General features: G+C 46.7%; 1 protein-coding gene across 1 annotated transcript in view; it reads right to left on the bottom strand.

The window, feature by feature from the left end:
* Nucleotides 1-24,533, bottom strand: part of CFAP157 (cilia and flagella associated protein 157) — a 511,692-nt gene extending 487,159 nt beyond the window's left edge. The window contains exon 1 of the mRNA XM_078646650.1: nt 24,256-24,533. Within this exon, the coding sequence (XP_078502776.1) occupies nt 24,256-24,407 (152 nt within the window). The 5' untranslated portion in view covers nt 24,408-24,533. The remainder of the gene's footprint in view (nt 1-24,255) is intronic.
* Between the last annotated feature and the right edge of the window lie 260 nt (nt 24,534-24,793).

Genomic DNA, 24,793 nt, shown 5'->3' with positions numbered 1-24,793 from the left:
TGAAACCGCATGAAATCGTTCCAGGAAACCTTGTACTTGTCCGGAACTTTGATCGTTCAAGTCCGCTGGAGCCCCGCTGGAGGGAGCCACGTCTAGTCTTACTTACCACAAGGACCGCGGCCAAGTTGGAGGGCCGCAAAGGCTGGGTACATATGTCCCACATCAAGAAATTCCATGGATTGCGTATAAAAACATTTGCCAAGAACATTTCTAAGGACTGCCTAAAAATTGACTCTGAATTCAAGCCTCCCCTGTTAGAGGAAACTCCGCAGCAGGAGTATAAAAAGAAACTCAGGTCTAGTAAAATAAGTCAGCCAGTTTAATTGTCTAAGTCCCTCTCGGGTGAAACGGTTAGACAGGTTTCTGACATGTATGAGATAGACCCCCACAGCGAGAGAGTTAGTCAAAACTCTATCAGATGTATCATTATTCTATGTTTTCTTATGTTTTTGAGTTTAATGGTTACCTGCACAAGTTATGCATTACATTTATGTTTTCCAATTTCACATGTACATATGATTTCCAATGCTACAGTAGAGCACACATTTAGTGATCTGCCTCCTCACGAGCTATCCTATCGTCTTCCTATGCGAAATAACACGTTTATTAGAATGTTACACTATTCACACCAGACCAGCAATGCCACTAATTGTTGGGTGTGTGGTCGACTCCCCCCTTTCCAGACACCGAAGGGAGTTCTGCCACTTTTTCCTTATCCATTTTCACATAATGGTTCGTGTGGAGCATGGTCCACGTTCACGTCATCCTCAACTGATATGTCCTTCCTGAATAGAACATGTTTTCCAGACAAGCAAGGTCTCTCCCATAGAACAGGGTTAGATCTAGAAAATGAAGTGTATGATTTAGGTAATTATTCTTCGAATTTCATGGTCCTGAATGTTCAGTCTGATACTACTCCAGATTTACCCGCTATTTCAGTACTGCCAGTCAAAGGCGAATTATGTGTCAGAAAGAATGGTTCCGCACATGTAGGACATAGTGATTGTACTACTATTGTCAAGTATAGTGACAGTGGGAAATCCATTTTCAAAGCCTCACGTCATTCTTATTTTGTTTGTGGTCAGACCGCATATGTTCGTCTGCCCCTCGATTGGGATGGAACATGTTATATTGCCTTCCTACTGCCACCAGTTTTTCTAGCCCCATCTGATTATCATAGAAACACACATCTAGTACACATTAGACATAAAAGAGAGATCGAGTCCCCAATTGTCGATCAAACTGAAACTGCTTTAGAACAGTATACAGACTTCAATAGAGGTTTCTTCTTCTTTATAGGACCTATCCAGAATAGTAAGTTAATACGTAGGTTAACCAGAACCCTTGAAGCAGTAGTGAATGAGACTACTTCTGCTCTAGGTAACTTAACCGAAGAGCAATCTGCTATGAGATTTGTCGTGCTCCAAAATCGTCTCGTTCTTGACGTCATACTGGCCGATAGAGGAGGAGCATGTAGAGTCATCGGATCTAGTTGCTGCATTTTCATTCCTAATAACGCGCCGTCTGTTTATTCAGCCATAACCAGACTTCATAAAATTGCCCATCAGTTACACCAGAATCCAGGCACCTGGACATGGTCCGGTTGGCTCTGGAGTATTATTTCCGCCTGGGGATGGAAAGTATTGTCATTCCTAGGTATAGCAGTAATGATCATTTTCAGTTGCTGCCTCTGTTTACAACGTGGCCCTGCGATTTGCGGCATTTGTGCTACATCTTGTATTCCTAGTCTTAGTCCTAGTCCTAAATCCCGTTCCAAGACAATTCGAGACGAGCAAATGATGCTATATGAAATGATGGATGGTGTCATGAATATTGATGTTTCCTGATGGAAACGTAGTGACAAGGAGGGAATGTGGAAAAGAAAATTTTGCCATGTTCTGTGTCCCTACGTGTTCCCCATCCTATGTTATATGTGCATGATCGATATGCATATGTATTCCTCTCTGATCGATTAAAGACGCAATTCTAGTTGTGTCCAACTCTAGTATGCTAGTTTCCAGTTCTCGTGAAAGCTACGAGTATTAGGCCTATGTAAACCTATGTTGCCACGTTTCACAGTGTGCACGTTAATTCAGAATAAAGTTCCCGTTTCTAGGCCTCCAAAGGGCCCGGACTCAGATTCAGCTCCTGTCTCCTGAACCCTCTCCGAGGAGCGATACAGCCCCCACCTGCATCCCTGACCCTTCGCTTATTTCCTGCCTCACAGTGCCCGGCTCGGCCTGGCTCTGCCTCCCAGTCTGCCAAGAGTATGTTATGCTTCTAGTTATCAGTCCAGCCCTCCTTCTCTGCATTCCTAAGCTACGGAATCGCATCAATAGTTTCAGTCATAGTCTAGCCTTTCTGTCTCCATGCAAGAGAAATACTGTATTAATATTCATAGAATATTCCTCGCACACGCAATACATGTAGAATAATGTATGCACCAGCCTTAGTGTCAAGTAGCCTTTGCCCTGATAACTTTTGGATTCTATCAACATGTTCTCTAAACATCAGATACCAGATAGGTTTTAGGTACATGTCGCTCTGACTCCGCAGACTTTAGTCTCCTCTTCTAGCGCAGAAGTCATAGCCCCCAGTTCCTCCTGGTAACACGTCATTGTCCGTTTGCGCGCACCACTAGGTTAGAGGTCCCGGCTCCTCAGGTAGCCCCCTCCATGTTTCCGCCCCATTTATGACACCTCTGTTACGTTTACATCACATGTCTATGTATACGCCTCTTGTTACACCTACTTTCTGCCTTATCTTTCGCGACTGCTACAAACCACACCTACTGCTACGCCTACTATATTGAATGTAATGCAATTGTTTTAGTATATATATGTTATGCACTGTTATTAAAGTTGCTCTAGCCATTCCAGATCCTGCCCCCGGCAGCTGCCATCCTATCCCCGTGCAGGTTGTCCTGTTCCTGTCCCTTATGCTTTATTAAAACCTGCAAACTCCAGCTACCTCGAATCTTGACTCTTATTTATTGAGCTACCCGTTTATTGATTATTCTGAAAAATAGAACCGGTATTTAATTATTTATTTACCACAGAACCTGCGGGCCCAGCACTACAAAACGCTGATTAATCTATATTACACCCCGGCGAAGCTGTTTGCCTGGGGGATGAGGGAGAATGATAGATGCCCTAGGTGTGATGCTGGCCCTGCAGATTTACTACACATGTTCCATCATTGTGATAAATTAATTCCAATACGTAGGGAGATCACACATTTTTGGGAGGGGCTGCTAGATTGTAAAATCAATCCATCCCCTACCTTGATGCTTTTAGGCACAGATGGTAAACTGAAGCTAGGAAGGGATGCAGAAGCTCTGGTTTTTATGTCAGCGGCGCTCCTTCGAATCCTTATATCCGCGGGTTGGAAGGATACCACCGTCCCCTCTTTTCAAATGTGGATTGCCAGATTACTGGGAATACACAATATAGAGTCCTGTTTATACAAGCTAAAGGGCAAAAAATCCCGGGAACTGGGCAGAAATATCTGGGCACCACTTGGTAAGTGGAAAGTTTTAAGATCTTAATAGAACGCCTTCTTACTTAGGAATACCGAATGCCAAAATCAATTGTTGCAATTTTAACATCTTGGCTTTTACAATCTTAGTGGATGTATGTTATCTATGTATTTGTTAATTAACTTTTAAGAAAAGGCATTGTGACCTCTATGTATTGTCTAAGTTATAATGAAATAATATCTGTTCTTTTTTGTATTGCATCAGAAAATCTCAATAAATATATTTTTTTTAGAAGGAATCCACGGCCGCTGGACGAATGGACACCCTAGTGGAAACCATACTGACTGACCTGTTTGGTACAGAGGCATTCACACCAGTATTTGTGGTAGAACGCGCACATAGGTCGCTTGGTCCGAGGCCCAATCCCGGCTTTCTACCCAGACCTATCATTGCCAAGAAAATTAACTTTAGAGATATGGACACTGCGCTACGTGAAAATGGTCACCTCCAATGGCAGTGTTCCAAACTGTCCCTATATCCTGACTTTACAGCTATGGTGCAAGATGCTAGGAGGAAATTCCAGGGAGCTAAGGCAACGCTCAGGAACTTGGGCCTGAAATACGGCATGTTATACCCTGCCAGGCTCCGGGTGGAAGTTAACGGACGCTCCCGAACATTCGAGAACCCATGGGAGGTGCAAGAATTTTGCCACACATATAAACTTAACAATAAGGGCAGGTCCGAAGCCGCCACCTCCTCCCCACCGCATAGTGGATCGGATGCCAGCGCAGACTCTTTCTCGAGTTCAGGGCATGGCTCATTGGTTTGATTTACATGAGCAACTGCTGTTGGGTATTGTCTATAGAAATTGAAAGTATCATTTAGCATTGGTTACGGGTCCGTTGGATAGCATGTGCCCCCACCTTTGGTGTATACCAATCATTGTATTTTTTTTGGTTACGATAACATGCATCCCAATAGAAAAGTTTTCAAACTGTTTTGAGGTTCACGGGTGCCCTGCAATGTATTTGGAAAAACTGGGTTTGCCTCTCCGACTGGGCAGGAAGGCTGGGTGAGGGTTGGTGGGAGGGGTATTAGAGTTTAAGCTTTGCACTGAGTTCATGTCAAGCTTAATTACAGTTTATTTTGCAGGGTACAAGTTTGCATTATCCGACGATAGTTTACACGACACCTTGTTATGGCACACTTAGGTCACAATTCCGGTCCCTCAGGTGTATCTCTAGCAACATGTAATGTCCGTGGTTTAAACGACACCCGCAAACGAAGACAGGTGTTACACTATTTAGGCCGTCACAAGGTAGACATAGCCTTTCTTCAAGAAACGCATCTTCCCCCAGGTGACCGGTCCCGTTTTGCAGCCTCATGGGGCCCACACTGCTACTTTGCTGACTATAGCAACTACGCTAGGGGCGCAGCCATTCTTATTCATAAACGGCTCCCCTTTAAATTCCATTCCTCTGTATATGACGATACCGGCAGATATGTGATTGTGGAGGGTACACTATTCAATCATAGGATTGCGCTGGGATGTACATATGGGCCCAACACTGACTCCCCTGTCTTTTTCCATGCCCTCCACTCAAAACTGCTAAAATTAGGCTCCACACCCATTCTTCTTGGGGGCGATTTTAATGTTACGCTCAATCCGGCATCTGATAATACATCCTTAGCTCCAGATCCTAAGCCGAGAGCACGTATATCCCTACATTCCATATGCGAACACCTCACCTTATTAGATGTGGGACGAATCCGTGACCCGGCCCACACCACATTTACGCATTATACCAGTGTTAGAAACACCTGGACACGATTGGACTATTGGTTAGCCTCCCTGAAATATCTAAATGGTTCCACGCCATAGAGACACTGCCCAGGTCGTACTCGGACCACTCCCCAGTGCTACTTGGACTGTTGATTCCCCGCCCTGAGGGGTTTGAAAGGCCGTGGAAATTCCCGAACCGCGCCCTAGATGACGAAGCGTTTAAACAAGAACTCTATGTAGCTGTGGTAAATAAATAATTAATTACCGGTACTATTTTTGACTAGATATATATAATAACAGATAGCTCAATAAATAAGAGTCAAGATTCGAGGTAGCTGGAGTTTGCAGGTTTTAATACAGGCATAAAGGACAGGAACAGGACAACCTGCACGGGAATAGGATGGCAGCTGCCGGGGGCAGGATCTGGAATGGCTAGAGCATAAGGGGTAACTTTTAATACAGGCATAACATATATATACTAAAACAATTGCATTACAGTCAATACAGTAGGTGTAGAAAGGGCGGGGTTCGTAGCAGTCGCGAAAGATAAGGCATAAAGTGGGTGTAACAAGAGGTGTGTACAGGGCGTATACATAGACATGTAATGTAAACGTAACAGAATATGTCATGAATGGGGCGGAAACATGGAGGGGGCTACCTAAGGAGCCGGGACCTCTGACCTAGTGGTGCGCGCAAACTGGCAATGACGTGTTACTAGGAGGAACTGGGGGCTATGACTTCTGCACTAGAAGAGGAGACTAAAGTCTGGAGTGTCAGAGCGACATGTACCTAAACACTATCTAGTATCTGATGTTTAGAGAACATGTTGATAGAATCCAAGAGTTATCAGGGTAAAGGCTAACAGACTCTAAGACTGGTGCATACATTATTCTACATGTAGTGCGTGTTGAAGAATATTCGATGACCATTAATACAGTATTTCTCTTACATGGAGACATAAAGGCTAGACTATGACTGAAACTATTGATGCGATTCAGTAGCTTAGGAATGCAGAGAAGGAGGGCTGGACTGATAACTAGAATCATAACATACTCTTGGCAGACTGGCAGGCAGAGCCAGGCCGAGCCGGGCACTGTGAGGCAGGAAGTAAGTGAAGGGTCAGGGATGCAGGTGGGGGCTGTATCGCTCCTCAGCGAGGGTTCAGGAGACAGGAGCTGAATCTGAGTCCGGGCCCTTTTGAGGCCTAGAAACGGGGACTTTTCAATGAATTAACGTGCACACTGTGAAACGTGGCAACATAGGTTTACATAGGCCTGATACTCGTAGCTTTCACGAGAACTGGAAACTGGCATACTAGAGTTGGACACAACTGTAATTGCGTCTTTAATCGATCATAGGGGATACATATGCATATTAATCATGCACATATAACATAGGATGGGGAACACGTAGGGACACAGAACATGGCAAAATTTACTTTTCCACATTCCCTCCTTGTCACTACGTTTCCATCAGGAAACATCAATATTCATGATACCATCTATCATTTCATACAGTATCATTTGTTCGTCTCGAATTGTCTTGGAACGGGACTTAGGACTAGGACTTGGAATACAGGATGTAGCACAAATGCCGCAAATCGCAGGGCCACATTGTATACAGAGGCAGCAACTGAAAATGATCATTACTGCTATACCTAGGAATGACAATACTTTCCATCCCCAGGCAGAAATTATACTCCAGAGCCAACCGGACCATGTCCAGGTGCCTGGATTCTGGTGTAACTGATGGGCAATTTTATGAAGTCTGGTTATAGCTGAATAAACAGACGGCGCGTTATTAGGAATGAAAATGCAGCAACTAGATCCAATGACTCTACATGCTCCTCCTCTATCGGCCAGTATGACGTCAAGAACGAGACGATTTTGGAGCACAACAAATCTCATAGCAGATTGCTCTTCGGTTAAGTTACCTAGAGCAGAAGTAGTCTCATTCACTACTGCTTCAAGGGTTCTGGTTAACCTACGGATTAACTTACTATTCTGGATAGGTCCTATAAAGAAGAAGAAACCTCTATTGAAGTCTGTATACTGTTCTAGAGCAGTTTCAGTTTGATCGACAATCGGGGACTCGATCTCTCTTTTATGTCTAATGTGTACTAGATGTGTGTTTCTATGATAATCAGATGGGGCTAGAAAAACTGGTGGCAGTAGGAAGGCAATATAACATGTTCCATCCCAATCGAGGGGCAGACGAACATATGCGGTCTGACCACAAACAAAATAAGAATGACGTGAGGCTTTGAAAATAGATTTCCCACTGTCACTATACTTGACAGTTGTAGTACAATCACTATGTCCTACATGTGCGGAACCATTCTTTCGGACACATAATTCGCCTTTGACTGGTAGTACTGAAATAGCAGGTAAATCTGGAGTAGTATCGGACTGAACATTCAGGACCATAAAATTCGAAGAATAATTACCTAAATCATATACTTCATTTTCTAGATCTAACCCTGTTCTATGGGAAAGACCTTGCTTGTCTGGAAAACATGTACTATTCAGAAGGGACATATCAGTTGAGGATGACGTTAACGTGGACCATGCTCCACACGAACCATTATGTGAAAACGGATAAGGAAAGAGTGGCAGAACTCCCTTCGGTGTCTGGAAAGGGGGGAGTCGACCACACACCCAACAATTAGTGGCATTGCTGGTCTGGTGTGAATAGTGTAACATTCTGTTAAATGTATTATTACGCATAGCGAGACGATAGGACAGCTCGTGAGGAGGCAGATCACTAAATGTGTGCTCTACTGTAGTATTAGAAAACTTATTTACATGAGAAATTGGAAAACATAAATGCAATGCATAACTTGTGCAGGTAACCATGAGACTTAGAAACAATATAAAACTTAGAAAAACGATACATCTGATAGAGTTTTGACTAACTCTCTCACTATGGGGGTCTATCTCATACATGTCAGAAACCTGTCTAACCGTTTCACCCGAGGGGGACTTAGACAATTAAACTGGCTGACTTATTTTACTAGACCGGAGTTTTAACTTATACTCCTGCTGCAGAGTTTTCTCTAACAGAGGAACTTTCAGTTCAGGATTTAGATTAATGTCTTGTTTTAGGCAGTCTTTAGAAATGGAACAGTCTTTGGAATTGTCATTAAAAGTTTTTTTTCTGGATTCCATGAAATTTCTTGATATGCGACAGGTGGACCCAACCCTTGCGGCCTTCCAACTTCACGGCCGTACGGGTGGTCAAGAGGACTAGTTTCGGCTGCTTCCACCGAGGCTCCAGCGGACTTGAACGATCAAAGTTCCTTACAAAGACTAGTTCGCCTGGAATGACCTCATGCGGTTTCACTTCGGTATTGTCTGGAAATGTGGCGGCAACCTGTGAACGACAAGAGTGTAGGGCAGACATCAAGGAAGCTAGGTAATCTGTCAGCATATTACTGGAAACATCTGTAATACTTCGGGGTCTAGGTGTACCCCACATGTTCGGGGGGCGGCCGAATACGACCTCGTAAGGGGACAGACCTGATCTGGAATGTGCGACCATGCGCATATAAAATAGAGCGACTGGCAGGGCTACTAGCCAGTCTACACCTTTCTCTTTACAAATTTTGGCAATACGGATTTTCAGAGTCTGATTATGTCTCTCTACGAGACCGGCTGCTTCAGGATGGCGTACACAATGAAACTTCCACTGGTACCCTAACAGAAGGGACACATGCTTCATGAGTTCAGATGAGAATGGCTGGCCGTTATCAGAATACACGACCCTAGGGAGTCCATAACGAGGAAAGAATTCACGAACCAACTGCTTGGCAGTGGTCGCGGCTGTGTAATCTGGGACTGGATATGCCTCTGTTCACCTGGACAAAGCGCATACAACTACGAGGACATACTTGAAACCTCGACATCGCTCCATCTGAATATAATCCATTTGGAGGACCTCAAAAGGGTGGTCAGGAGGCTGGAATCCCCCTTGTTCCACCGGGACACTTTTACCTGGATTGAACTGGCAACATATCATACAGGTACGGACTTTCTGCTTGGCTGCAGCTCGTAAATGCTTGTTGAACCAAATGTTCTGGATACTGTCTAACATGGCTTTTTCTCCTAAATGTGCAGGACTATGTGCGGTATTGATAATGACTTGAACCATTGAGTCGGGGAGAAACCATGTGGCTTTTCCCTTCGTCAACCATCCCTGATCTGTCTGGACCCCTCCTTGTTCGGACCATTTCTTGATTTCTTCGGAAGTAGCATGTAACTGGATATCTATGACATCTTGTGTAGGGTCCTTAACTGTCATACATGTAGTCGGATCTGGAGTGTGTGTCAGTGTCGTGTTAACTGGAATGTCTGGTGTCTGAGCTGTAAGCTTGGCTGTTCGATCTGCCAGATCATTGCCTTGGGAAATAATGTCAGTAACTTTCGTATGTGCTTTGCACTTCATAATAGAAATAGCTGTCGGTAAATGTATTGCATCTAACAGAGCTTGAATGAGGAGACCATGCTGAATCTTGGTTCCATGAGAAGTCATAAAACCTCTTTCTTGCCAGAGCACTCCAAAGTCGTGTACGACTCCGAATGTATAACGTGAATCTGTGTATATGTTAACTTTCAGGTTCTTGGCACGTATGCAGGCTTGGGTCAGAGCGACTAGCTCTGCTGCTTGAGCGGACAGAATATCAATACGGTGTGTCTCTATAACTTCAGTGTCAGTAGTCACTGCATACGCGGCTACTAGTTCTCCTGTACTTGTTCTCATACATGAACCATCCACATAAAGTGTCAGGTCGGGATCAGGTAATGGAATATCTGTCAAGTCTTGTCTTGGCTTAGTCATAGTGTTAACTACTTCCACGCAGTCATGTGTGGCAGGATTTGAAATAACTGATGGTAACAGTGTAGCAGGATTTAGAACGTTGCAGCGTCTGATTTCTATGTGTGGCTGGAACAGTGTCAATTCATAACCTGTTAAACGTGCAATTGTCAAGTGCTGAGTCTGTGTTCGGTTTAAAAGAACTTCCACAGAGTGTGGAACTTGTACTGTCAGGGAGTGTCCTAATACTATGGAATCACTTTGTCTGATAGCTAGTGCTGTGGCTGCAACTGACTTGAGGCACGCAGGCAGAGCCTGGGCTACTGGATCTAAGGTGCTCGAAAAATAAGCACAAGGCTTGTACTGTCCGGCTTGATCTTGTGTGAGAACAGATAACGCAATACCATTACGTTCTGTAACAAAAAGTGTAAAAGGCTTACTGTAGTTCGGTGTAGCTAGAACAGGTGCTTGGCATAAGGCTTTCTTTAATTCATTAAAAGCAAGTGTATGTTCCTGGGTCCAAGGGAGGACAGTCGATACGGCTGCCTCCTGTGTCGTTAACTGTATCAGTGGCTTGGCTAGAAATGCATACTGAGGAATCCATTGTCTGCAATAGGAAGTGAGGCCGATAAATGCTCGTACCTCTTTCTGGGTCTTGGGCTGAGGAAGACTCGCTATTAACTGGATACGGTCAGGTGTCAACTGCCTACCCCTCTTGGACAGTAAGTGTCCTAAGTAGACCACTTGCTGGACACAGAATTGAAGCTTCGAAGGGGACACCTTGTGCCCCATCTCGGCCAGGAAATACAGGACTGTAAGTGACGCTCGCTCGCAGTCACGTTCAGAACGGGCTGTGATCAATAGATCATCGACATACTGGAGCAGGGCAGTGTCAGTTGGCATGTGAATATTGTCTAGTTGTCTCTTGAGTGCTTGACTGTAAATACTAGGGCTTTCTGTGAAACCTTGAGGAGCTCGTGTGAATTTATAGCTCCTTCCACTTAAACAGAATCCGAAAAGGAACTGGCTGTCTGGATGAATCGGGACACTGAAAAATGCATTTTTGAGGTCTATGACAGTGAAAAACGTAGCTTCAGAATCAATGGCTGTCAATAGGGAAGAGATATCTGGGACAACTGGATACTGGGGAATGATACATTTATTAAGCTCTCGAAGGTCAATCACTAATCGATATACTGGAGGTGCATTTGGATCAGTACGTTTCATGACTGGAATGATAGGAGAATTACATACATTGGAGTCAGTTTCTACAACCATTCCTTGAACAATAAGCTCATCAATAATTTTGGATAAGGCTGCTACAGCCTCAGGTGGCAATTTGTACTGTCGGATTCGTGGTAACACTACACCTGGTTTCAGAGTCACACGATGAGGTGTGATGTGCATACAACCAACATCAGTTGGACCTTGCGCCCATAGATGCTGCGGTACATTTGATAATCTTGGATCAAAATCACGTAATACATAGTGACCTTTAAAGTCTCTTAAAAACAAACGTATTCCTTCTGGGGAGCAGCAAATAACTGCATCTAATTCTTTCAGTGTCTTAATACCTAACAAATTTTCTGGACATGACTTCGTAAGTAACAAATCAGTAGTTCGAGACAATGGACCTACTTCTAGAGAAACTGGTTTGGAAATCTCGTTAACAATTGGCTTTCCTGAAAATCCAAGGGAAACATTTCTAGAGCCTGAGAGCGGAGCCCCTGGAACCTCGTCATGACTAATGGTAGTCCTACTTGCCCCTGTATCAATCAGAAACTTTCTGTCTTTCCCTAATACTTGACTGTGAACATAGGGACCCTCTTGATCTACAGGTATCTCGATGAGAGGCAAGCCTACCTCCCTCTCTAGGCTGTTTCATGAATACTGCTGATACTCTGGATACTCGGACTGTGCATACTGGTACATTTGCTGTGTAACATGCTGTGTTGCAGCAATAGGCTGCGGTACTGTAACTGTCTGTTGTGCATTCTGTGGTAACTGAGAAGTCTGTGAAACTTGTTCTTGTCTAGGCGGACGTGGTCTTTCTTTAGTCTTACCGGTAGCTATGTTGTGTTTCAGAACTGCACACTCGTTTATAAAATGACCTGGCTGTTTACAATAATTGCAGGTCCCTTTAACAGGAACTGCAGGATGACTGGCTTGATTCGGACCCCTCTTCTGACTGTCTTGAGGAACAGATTGTGCAACTAATACTTTCATTTTCGTGTCTTTCATACGTTTCCTTTCGTGTTCTTGCTCTTCCCTGATTCTATTCTGGTGATACTGGAGCATCTGAAGCATTTGGGACGGAGTATTAGCTTGCCAGGTACTTTCGACTTTCAAAACTCGATTTTTAACTTGTGGACTTGAATTCTCGACTAGTTTGGTAACAAAAAGATGAGGGTATGACTCGCTACTCGTCCTCAGACCACTGTTAATGATAAAACATGTCTCGAATCTAGAATAAAAATCACTAGTATCTTCGTCTGGTTTCTGTTTACAGGCTGAGATTGCATCCCAGTCTTCCTTTTTCGTGGCTAGTAATCTTGGCAAAACTTGTATTAACAGTTCAGGTAATTCTTTACATTTGTCTCCTAGACCGGTACCTGGTACACGTGTTTTGTCTTCAGCTTCTAGAGCTGTCCAATCTATCTTTTTCTCTCCCACCTCCCATTCTTTTTCCTTGAGTTTTTCATATATGCCCGCAGGCAACAAGACCTTTAACATTTTAATGATATCTGGATATGTGTATTCTCCCATACGGAGCATGTCTTTTAATTCACGGTGGAACCCTGCTGGATCTTTATCGTGACAGGGAATTAACTTCTTCATCTCTAAGAGTTCCATCTTTGTAATCGGGGTGTAAACAAATACTCGTTCTAGATCACCACCCGTTTTCCTAACTGGGTGTACTTCTCGTAACGGATGCTGTCTGTCTATATAAAATGGTTTACTTTCGGGGGGTGAGACATGAACAAAATGCGGATTCAAGAACGTTCGGTATTTGTGGCGCTGTTCTAGAATGATACTAATTAAATCGGTACCTAGACCTTTCCATCTATACTGGAGTAACTCGTTTAGAACATCATGTAACGGACCTGGATCAGAATGCTGACCCTCATACAGAGTAATGAGGTGCTGGATCATATACATACCCACCAGTCGCTGCTCAGCTGGGGGCACTTTCAGAAACATTTGTGCCACTATTTCGTCTGGAAAAGTGGTAGAATCAGTAGCCCATCACTATAACCGATTCGTGATTTCAGAATGTGATCGGTAGCTTGAAATACTTGCTCTAGAGAACCTTGTTCTGGTGCTGTAAGAGAGAAAACTTTCTTGTGTTCTAGACGTGAATGTCGGTCGGAAAGTCTAGTTCTACCTACATACGCTATTCTGGAAGGATTCTCGTTGTCTACCTCTTCAGTAGAAGAGTCGTTTTCTTTCTCGCTTACTTGTGCTGCTTTGCGTTTCTCATGTAGCCTTATTATTTCCTTACGAATTTTCTTATACATACTCTCTATACAACTGAGTGTCTTGTGTCTTCCCTCGGCTATATTATCACTCCATTTTGTCAGAACTCTCATTTCGGTCGGATCTTTAGTCGGATAATCTTGTTCCCTTATTAGACAATTAATTAGAAACTTTAAAAGCATGAGCTGGGTCTCAGCTTTCCTTAGAGACATGACTTCGCCAATACTTTCTGGGTCTGTTCCTGTACGAATGAAACGATATATTCTGTCTAGATCTTCTTTCATATTCGGTAGGGTGTCCAAATACTCGGTCACCCGTCTTACGCGCAATGAATATATAACCATATTATCATCGCCTGGGACTGGATCATAACGGCATTCGGTGAGAGCTCGCTTGATATCTGCAACGGACTGGTGTTTGGGCGTACGCTGTAACGCACGTTCATGTAACTCGACTGACGTTACTCGTTTGTGTGGCGGCGGGGTACCAGGAGGACCTCCCCCCGCGGCCCCTAAACTGGAATCGTCGACTGATACTCTTCGTGCTGGCAGAGTGACCGATGTAGCGGGTACTTGTAATGTAGGCTGGACCGGGGGTACCGTAACAGGTGCTGTAACAGGTGCCCCGGTGGCTGGAGGAACAGGAATTACATTATTTACGGGAGCTGGCGGAACAGGATTAGCATATTCGGGGACTGTGTCGTCCAAGTAGGAAGAGAGAAAAATATCAGCTGCGGTCGGTTTGTGACGTAGTTTAGTCGGAACTAATGGCGGCGGAAAATTACTAAATGCCTCCGGGGTTGCTTTTGGCAAGCCCTCGGCAAGAAGAGGGTACATACCCTTAATAAGGGCATTCCTCTGTCTGTCTGACTGTTCGGCTTTAACTCGTTCACCTATTTCGATTAATTCCCTTTCTTGGGCTCTTTCTGTGGATTCTCTACTCAATTCTGCTTTTCTGATTTCTTTTTCGGTTCTTTTATGAGATTCTTTGCGCCATAACTCGATGGCATCTTTCTGTGACTGTCTGGCTTTCTTTTTCCATAATGCTTCTTCTACTCGCATGATGCACTCGGCATCCCATGTGCCTGATACAGGCCATCTATATTTCTCTTCTAGATCTTTAGTATACTCGACCCATAAGTCTAGATATAATATGGCACTTATGCCATGCTTATGATACATAAAATGACCTGGGCTGTCCCTAGGCGGGACAGGAACTGCTTCCTCGAGCAGACCTTTTCTAGTTCTTAACTGACGTAACTTGGAGAACAGAGGCATGATTTAGACTAGAATACTGAACACAATACAATACACGATAAACACAATAATTCTGTTCTGTTACATGACTGAGATAACAAATCATTCATACCACGACATTGAAAACACATTGAAATAACATTTAAAATAACAGTTCGGACAGAAACATTACCTGGAATACTTGAGAACAGAACCACATGAAATTCTCGAGAACAGAACTTACTAGAATTACTAGATGCACTGCTGAAACAGTACGAAACATACCGGTCCCATAAAGAGACACGTCAGGACCCGCATCCACCTAGGTGGACACTTCGTGTTGGATCTGTGTACCCAAACCCACGGACCAGAGACAAATTAATTGACCCTGTCTAGATACTACCCCAGCAACGGTACTCACCGGGCAGCAAGAACGGAAGGCCTCGGACTGGACTGGACTGCTACGACGACGGACTACGAACTTCGGACTTCAGTTACGGGTGGGCCTCCGGATACCTCGGACCTTGGACTCTCGGCTTGGGCTCTGGTCGGGACTCGCCGCGTTCCTCCACCGCCTCGTCTGGACGCTGGACCGCAACCTCCGTCTCCTCCGTGGGCCTGAGGGATACTTGAAGCAGAAATATCTGCACGTGGCCGGTATGGTTCCGTCACGGCTGCAGAGGGTCAGGGGGCTTGCGTGGCTTCTCCGGCGCGTGGGGAAAGGGCAAGTCCCTATTCTGGCGACATTATGTGGTAAATAAATAATTAATTACCGGTACTATTTTTGACTAGATATATATATAATAACAGATAGCTCAATATATAAGAGTCAAGATTCGAGGTAGCTGGAGTTTGCAGGTTTTAATACAGGCATAAAGGACAGGAACAGGACAACCTGCACGGGAATAGGATGGCAGCTGCCGGGGGCAGGATCTGGAATGGCTAGAGCATAAGGGGTAACTTTTAATACAGGCATAACATATATATACTAAAACAATTGCATTACAGTCAATACAGTAGGCGTAGCAGTGGGCGGGGTTCGTAGCAGTCGCGAAAGATAAGGCATAAAGTGGGTGTAACAAGAGGTGTGTACAGGGCGTATACATAGACATGTGATGTAAACGTAACAGAATATGTCATGAATGGGGCGGAAACATGGAGGGGGCTACCTAGGAGCCGGGACCTCTGACCTAGTGGTGCGCGCAAACTGGCAATGACGTGTTACTAGGAGGAACTGGGGGCTATGACTTCTGCACTAGAAGAGGAGACTAAAGTCTGGAGTGTCAGAGCGACATGTACCTAAACACTATCTAGTATCTGATGTTTAGAGAACATGTTGATAGAATCCAAGAGTTATCAGGGTAAAGGCTAACAGACTCTAAGACTGGTGCATACATTATTCTACATGTAGTGCGTGTTGAAGAATATTCGATGACCATTAATACAGTATTTCTCTTACATGGAGACATAAAGGCTAGACTATGACTGAAACTATTGATGCGATTCAGTAGCTTAGGAATGCAGAGAAGGAGGGCTGGACTGATAACTAGAATCATAACATACTCTTGGCAGACTGGCAGGCAGAGCCAGGCCGAGCCGGGCACTGTGAGGCAGGAAGTAAGTGAAGGGTCAGGGATGCAGGTGGGGGCTGTATCGCTCCTCAGCGAGGGTTCAGGAGACAGGAGCTGAATCTGAGTCCGGGCCCTTTTGAGGCCTAGAAACGGGGACTTTTCAATGAATTAACGTGCACACTGAGAAACGTGGCAACATAGGTTTACATAGGCCTGATACTCGTAGCTTTCACGAGAACTGGAAACTGGCATACTAGAGTTGGACACAACTGTAATTGCGTCTTTAATCGATCATAGGGGATACATATGCATATTAATCATGCACATATAACATAGGATGGGGAACACGTAGGGACACAGAACATGGCAAAATTTACTTTTCCACATAGCCATAGAGGGCTATTTTGAATTAAACACTGGCTCTGTAGACTCGGAGGCAGTGTTGTGGGAGGGATTCAAGGCATATATGTGGGGGGTATGTATCTCAAAAAGTTCCGGGGTGCTCCGGGACATACGTGGCACACTTTCCCGCTAGGAGAAGGAACTTGCTACGCTTGATACTGCCCAAACAGTAACTGCTGACCTAGACTACACCATGAAATGAGCAGAGTTGCTCTTAGAATACAAGGAGGTAGCAGAAAGGGAAATACTCTATATGTTGAAATATCATAGGGCCAAAGTTTACGGAGAAGGGGATCGTCTTGGTCGAGTTTTAGCACAAATGCTCAGCCCTCCCTATGCGAAGGCGTATGTCACAGAACTCTGCTCCACATTGGGGACTACACTCAAGGACCCTCTGCTGATACAGAAGGAATTCCTAGATTACTTCAAGACACTTTACACATCCAGGCTAGGACAGGACAAAACTGGCCAAGAGTCGTACCTTTCAAAGATAGCACTGGTATACTTTGAGAAATATAGGCAAGATTTTTTAGCGGAGCCTATCACAGCAGACAGCATAGATGAAGCCATTACTGCCCTAAACACATCCACAGCCCTCGGGCTGGATGGATTTACAGGTGAATTCTACAAAGCCTATAAGGGTCTTTTAATCCCTCGACTTCTAAACGTCTATGCTGAAGCTCTCGAAAAACAACAGCTTCCCCCTACCCTACGAGAGGCGGTTATTATCCTACACCCCAAACCTGGCAAGGACACATTACACTGCAGTTCCTACAGACCCCTGTCACTGTTAAACCTAGATTATAAAATTCTGGCCAAGGCGCTAGCTTGCCGCCTCTCACTACTTATGGAATTTATAATATCCCCTGCGCAGTCAGGTTTCGTTCCTCATCGCTCTACTGCCTTCAACCTCCGTACCCTCTTCAATGTCTTACACAGAATGCATTCAGAGGTTCCTGCAGCCGCAATTCTGTTAGACACCGAAAAGGCGTTCGATTCCTTGGAATGACCCTTTTTCCTCTCCATAATGCAGCGCATGGGAATACCCCTGGGGTTCATTTCCACCACGGCTTTACTATACACAAAGCCGACAGCCCGGCTCTGTCTAAACGGCACCCTATCAACTCCCTTCACACTGTCACGTGGTACACGCCAGGGCTGCCCCCTCTCCCCCTTATTGTTTATTCTAGCAATGGACTCACTGATAAGACATTTCCAGGAACAACATTTACACAGGGGACTACAATTCAACACAGGTCCGCTATTGGTCTCATTATACGCAGACGACACTATCCTATATGTTCAAAATCCACAAATAAACCTAGACCCTCTTCTCCGAGAGATAATCAGATTCGGCAATTTCTCGGGTTTAGGGATAAACTGGCATAAATCAGTTATATTCCCCCTCACTACTAGCACAGCCTGATGGGTCCCAGAGTTCCCTCTGGAAGGGTGTGAAGACTCAGTAAAATACTTGGGGATACATATACATTTAGATACAGATCAGATCATACGCTGTAACTATGGGGGGGGCCATTTCTAAATTGGAAACACAATCGACTCCTGGCTTAAACTTCCCCTATCTATGGCGGGACGGGTCGCGCTGATTAAAATGATTGTGCTCCCAAAAGTTTTATACCTTTTTCACAATATACCAATCCCACTCACAAATAAATTCTTCAGCACCCTGAGATCACACCCGATTAGATTGGTATGGGGTGACAAGATGCCCAGGGTAAAATGGGAAGTAATGACACTCCCCTACGATCGAGGGGGTTACGGGGTCCCAGACCGTCATTTATATTTTTGGGCCGCTCATTGCAGTTTCGCACAAACATGGTATCACCCAGATGCGAGGATTGCATACCTACGCCCGAAATCGGGTTTTGTTTTGCCTGACACACTTGCTACCATACTACCCAACGGCTTCCCGAGAGACCCCAAAGATATAGAGACAGTCTCTACCACTAGTTGGGCATGGCTTAAACTGCGCCGTCTCACACATAGACAAACATTGTACTCCTCCTCTCTTCCGCTTCCTAATGCCACTTTCCTTCCAAGTACAGAGGACCTGCACCAAATTTAATATTGTCAAGATGGGGGACCTCTACCCAGCGGGTCATATTTTTGACCCAGAGGATATGTCTGCCTTTTCTGAAGCCACGTTCATGGATACATTTGTCCTAGCTAGACAACGTTCTGCCCTGCCAGCTCGGCTTCCAGAGTATCCACTAGAACCACCCTCGTTTCCCCCACTCACGTTGGTGATAAACAGCAGCAAAGGATTCCACATTATATCCCACCTGTACAGGGCATGCTCTGACCTGGTTCCAGTGGACGATAGCAGACTGCGTAGTGCATGGGAATTAGACTTAGGCAACACAATTACTGAGGAACAATGGGCAGCCTGCTGCAGGGTTACTAAAACAGTGTCTCTCAACAGCAGGCACAAATTGATACACTTTAAAATTCTGCGGAGAATTTATATTACACCGGCCCGACTACATAGGATAGACCCCACCAGATTGCATTGTTGCCGGCGATGTCAGGCTCCACAGGCAGACTTCTCACATCTTGCATGGACATGTCCTCAAATCTATGCCTTTTGGGTAGCTGTACAAGAACTATTAAGCAAAATTATACAGATTCCATTGGTGCCGTTGCCCGAGATAGCTCTTCTAGGGTATGTAGTCAAGGTCCCTCTAAAGATGCGCAGATTCGTCGCTATTGCTCTACTTCTAGCTAAAAGAGAGGTCGCAATTTACTGGGGTAGCAAGAGAGCACATGTGTTGTCTGGCTGGATCCAGAGCCTCTCGACCTGCTCTATGAGGAGCGACATGTATGCAAGCACTATTCCGCCCTCTTCCAGGCCGGAGGACATATGGAGTCCCCTCCGGGCTTACCTGGCATCTCAACAGCAAACTCTTCCCACATAACGGGGACAGGGTATTGAACCTACAGGGGTGGGTTAGAGGTACGAACTGCGACCGTGTGCACTCCTTGACGTGCTCTTGGTGTATGTACCAAATGGGTCCATAGTTAATCCTGGTAAAGGAGGATGGCTGGGACACTGGGGCGAGAACCACTAAAGCGAGGTCATGCTGGACCGCCTGTTGGAATCATTGTGTATTTCAGATGTGGCATTGTCATTACTTGATTGTACAACTGTGCCTTTAATTGATTTTCTCTTTTTTTATTTTCCATCTACGCTGAATGCGTTCAAATGAACCCTATGTTTATTACAACTGAACTCTGTGCTCTGCATTGCTTTACACAAAATGCTAAATAAAGTTTTTAAAAACACAAAAAGAAACCCACCCAGTTCTGTGTGCGCAGCCTATGGCTGCTGCGAAACCTCTGGCGATACCTCTCTGGGGTGAGGCCAAACTTCTTAAGTAGTGCCTCCTTCATGGCAGGGCAGTTGACTTGGTCCGCTTTCTCTAAGGTCAGGAGTGCGTCCCTTACTACGGGAGGTATGTATTGGTACAGGCCACCCCCCCAGTAGCTCTCGGGCACCCCATGGGCTACCAAGGACACCTCATACGCCTCCAACCACTTGTCAATATCCTCCCCCACACTGTAACTAGCTATCACCTCCTTTGGTAGATAGAACTTAGGCTCTCGTGGAACCTCTGTTACGCTGCCACCATTTGGATTCCCTTGCGCACCTATCTGCAATGCTCACAGCTCCAACTCTTTTAGGTGAAGCTTGTACGCAACCTTCTTCTCTTCCATTGCTAATCTCCTTTCCTCTCTCTCTTTCTCCATCTTAGCAAGCTACCATCTCAATTGCCTCTCCTCCCTCCTGTCCTCATACTCCTCTGAAAAAACGCACTCCTCCTAGACACCATACTGCCTGCCCCGGAACCATTTCCTGGCAACAGTTTCACTCCTATCAATATTCAGTAGGTCTAGCTCTTCTGGTGCGCTCTGCCCTTCCTGTCCCCCATCCCCTCTCCCCTCCGGGTGGGCCATTACCCATGCCCTCAAAGCTTTCCGAAGCTCCTCTCCCTTGGCTCTTCGCCCAACAGACACCCCCATCCCCTGACAGAAGTCCCTCAGCTGCACCACCGTATACGCTTCAAGGTTGGCCAGCTCAAACTCCATCTTGACAGGTGGGGAACCAGACAATTTAAAGGAGAGACACTAGAACGTAGGTAACAAGACAAAACAGGAATCTGCGCAATCACTTAGACAGTGGAGGTCAATTTGGTAAGCTTGCATACACAACAGGTGTCCAATTGCGGTGCACACTGACTCACTGGAGGGTGCTGCACAACCACAGGTCCTTATCCCACCACTGAACACAAATGTGAGAACTGGGGTCACCAATTCCACAGGGGTAGCTTGGCGCGAGCAGGAAGGCACCCAAAGGCTCAGGTGTAAAGTAGCAGCGCAGCACACACTACCACTGAGACAGGAAACACACGCAATAATTGACACCACACCAGCTGGTCTGTTAAAATCAATATACTTTTATCTAGATCAAATCCAGGGCTGGCAAATCATTCAGGATAATCAATTCAGCATTAACTCATTAGCAACATTTCATTGTAGGCACATGTAAATCCATTTCATGAGGACTCGGCGCCACATTTCATCATAAAACATAGGTAAATAATTCATTCAAAGAGAACTCATTTAACAGTTCATTAGGTAGGCTTCCATACCAACTCGGGGCCTCAGCAGGATCAGTAAAACAGGGTCTCATAAGCAATTACCAAAATAACCTCTGTAGCATAACCTCAGCATGGGCCTAAGCAGGGACGTAGTGCACAGGGTGACACAGCAGTGATAGGTACTCAGCCCCTGCGTAAGGTAGTCTATCCCAAACAGTCCCCTAACGAGGGGTTACATCTATTATGAATCAGGAAGCAAAGGCTAGATTAGGGTCCTTGCCCAGTTCAGGGCACCTTATGAATACAATGGGGGTCAACGGGGCCCAACTGCAGTTTCTCCCGCGGGGAATGGCGGCCACGGGGCTCCCTTTCCGCTCCTTGGGGGCCCTGCTCTTCTTCCCGGCCTTCCGCCCTCCTCCCTGGTGGGTTACTTGGGTCTTCGGCTCCTCAGAGAGCCCTTACGGTGGTTTCTGGCCGGGGGACCTCCTGCCGGTGAAGCGGCCGCCCGGGACGTGTAGTGGCTGGTGGGGAGGGCTCCGACCCTGCTGCGGGTCCCACACTGCTGGGAGACCGGTCCTGGGCCTCTTGACGGCACCTCTGTCCTTGGGACCAGTCGGAGCGCTTCCAGGAAGGGGGCGGCAGCCTCCGCCAGTAGCTGGGCAGCGGAGACAGGCCCGGCCGCCAGAGCAAATCAGGAGCAGCTTACAGGGGGGCATGGCCGGGAAGGCCAATGGCTGTGATGCAAGGGCAAGGGCGCGGCCGATGAACCGGCCAGGCACCCCCGTCACGTGAGGGGAGCAGTCGCGCCTAGCTGGGCCTAGTGCGGCCTACCGATGCGATGCAGCGGCCCTCTCCTGGCTCTGAGGGCTGCCGGGACGATGCAGGCAGCAGCGGGGGCCTCTACAGTCAAGCGCCGGGCAGCGGCGGTGACGGCGGGTCCCAGGATGCTTCCGGGCGGCGCGAGCCAGCGCCAGCAATCCCCGGGCCGCAGCGGTGAAGACGGCAGCGCTCTCCGGGGGTATCAGCGCTACAGCTGGTGCCCAAAAGAGACCTGGGCTGCGGCGGTGAGACGGGCCTGCAGCACAACTGTTCCCACAGCGCTAAGCGTCCTAAGAGGCAGGGGGCACAGCGTCAGTCCTGACAGCGCTCTCGGGAGCACAGCGCAATAGGCAAGGGCACAGTCCTGGCAGTACAGCGCTCAGGGATCACAGCGCTTAGGCAGGCAGCCATTTTTAGTCTCACAGCGCTTCTCAGGGGCACAGCAGGAGAGCGCTTTGAAGGCAGTCTCTGGCAGGTCAGGCAGTTTAGCAACACAACTGGGGCAGGACAGCACAGGGGGGCACAGGCTGAGCAGGGGAGTGCGTTGATGATACAGCGCTAATACCTGGTTGATCCTCCAGCAGTCCTTCTTGTAAATAGGTGTTCTCTTGGCGCTTGATGGCTTCTGCGCCCTTCTCAGGTAGTTCCTTGGGGGATAGGTGATATGGGGGGGGTTGAGTTGGTGGCTGAGGGTGCCTGGTTCCCTTAAATCACTGCAGGTGGTTCCCTGGGTTTCCCCCACGCTGGGCCAGATCAGTGGGTTTGGTAGAGTCCCTCACTCAACTTAGAAGGCAGTGCCTAGGCCCAGTCACTTCCAGTGGTATAGGTTCCTCCCCTAGGCCCTACCGCCTAAGACTCCTGCAGAGGTACCCCCAGATCCAGTGATGCCCCAACTGACAAAAAGGTTTCCCTCCTTTCCCTAAATATCCCTAGGTCAGGTGACCACCCTCTAAGGCGGCAAAGTGAGACCCCTCCCCTATTCCGGAAGGTTCCAGGAGCTTCCACAGTCTAAGCTATGGGCAGAAAAGGCAGGCTGGCATTGCTACAGTATCTTAATGTCCCAGCCAGCTCCTGGCTGCTAGTGTGCTACTATAAAGACCACTCCGCAGTAGCAGGGGCCTGTGGCAGCCATGTTGGAAGGAGAGAGCACCTGCACCTTAGCATTGATTAGCAATGATAAGGTGCCCAGAGACCTAGGTCCAACAAAAACAGGTGGTGGAAAAAACAAGGCAAGGGAGAAAAAAACGGGGAAAGACCACCCTAGGGCTGACAGGTCTAACAGTGAGGGATGTGCAAGCTAGGGCTGAAGTGTATATTGTTGTCGTTGCTGCTGCTCATCATGTCATGTTGACATCCGGGAGTCCATGTTCTAGATTGTAAACGGAGAGTCCGCGCATTAGGAGCAGGCCCAGGGGTGGACTTTAATAAAGTGTATTTTAGATACTTTACTTGCATGCAATCGTCTTTATAATGTGCTTGGCGGGGGTGTAGGTTGGTCAGTAGGATGGGGGGTGGGCTTCACATTTTCAAACAATCACGCTGGCATATAATGTTCAAATAACATTAGATGGTAGCGAAGTACCTTCTTAAGTTAATGTAATGTGCACGTCCGATGGATAGCTGACTGTGGGTAAGCAGGGCCTTTTCCTTGGATGAGCCACTGTTTTCTATACATATAATGTTAAAATACATTGTATGACAAGCCGGGTACATGAGGCACCCAAGGGGCAGTGGAAAGGGAGTGGAATGTGGATTGGTAGGAGTAATAAGTGAGAGAAAACACAATATTTTGGAAACTAATAAACATTTTCGAATACTTTCAAAGCAGAGAGGAAGAGAGGGCTTGTGCGCCTGTGAATATGTAAAAACTCCTAGTGAAATCTGACAGACACCTCACCATACCGACTGAAAGCACTTGTACCCAACTATTTATCAGAACATACATTTATTAGTGGGGTTGACACGCCAAAGAGCCCTCAAGCTACGCCCCCGGTGCTTGGAAGCTACCTGGAGACTCTCACACGAGGACCCCCAGCCGGTGGGACCCCCCAGCACTCACCTGGCCACCTGGCCCTCCAGGTCCCGGATCTGGATCAGGTAGAACTCCTTGGAGAGCTCGGACAGCTGCTCGCCCGTGCAACCCGTGACCGGTGGCTTGCTCTTGGAGGAGCCATGTTTCTCCTTCTTCTTGCCTTTCTTCTTGGGGGGCATGGCTGGTGCTAGCCTGCCTCAGCTCGGCTCTTGAGCCTCTCCCTCAGCCCCTGTCCTGCCAAAGCTCCTCGTCCGGCCTCAGAGCCTGGGTCTGGCCTGCTCCCTGCCCTTGTGGTCAGACTCTGGTGTCTGGCCCCCTCTCTTAGCTCCCCCTCTTGACCAGGAAACAGTGCCCTGGGCCTCGTCCGCCTTCTCTGGGCCTCGTCCGCCTTCTCTGGGGCTGGCTCTCCTTTGCTGGGTCTGGGCCCTGTGTCCCGGTTCTTGGCCTCTCTGTACCGGTTCTTGCCTCTCTGTGCCGGTTCTTGGCCTCTCTGTGCCGGTTCTTGGCCTCTCTGTGCCGGTTCTTGGCCTCTTTTCCGGTTCTTGGCCTCTCTCTGCCGGTTCTT

The sequence above is a fragment of the Lissotriton helveticus genome, chromosome 5_2 (assembly GCF_964261635.1).
Source record: "Lissotriton helveticus chromosome 5_2, aLisHel1.1, whole genome shotgun sequence".
NCBI classification, from domain to species: domain Eukaryota; kingdom Metazoa; phylum Chordata; class Amphibia; order Caudata; family Salamandridae; genus Lissotriton; species Lissotriton helveticus.
Note: the sequence above shows the minus strand (reverse complement) of the source record. Positions and strands in the feature narration are given on the sequence as shown.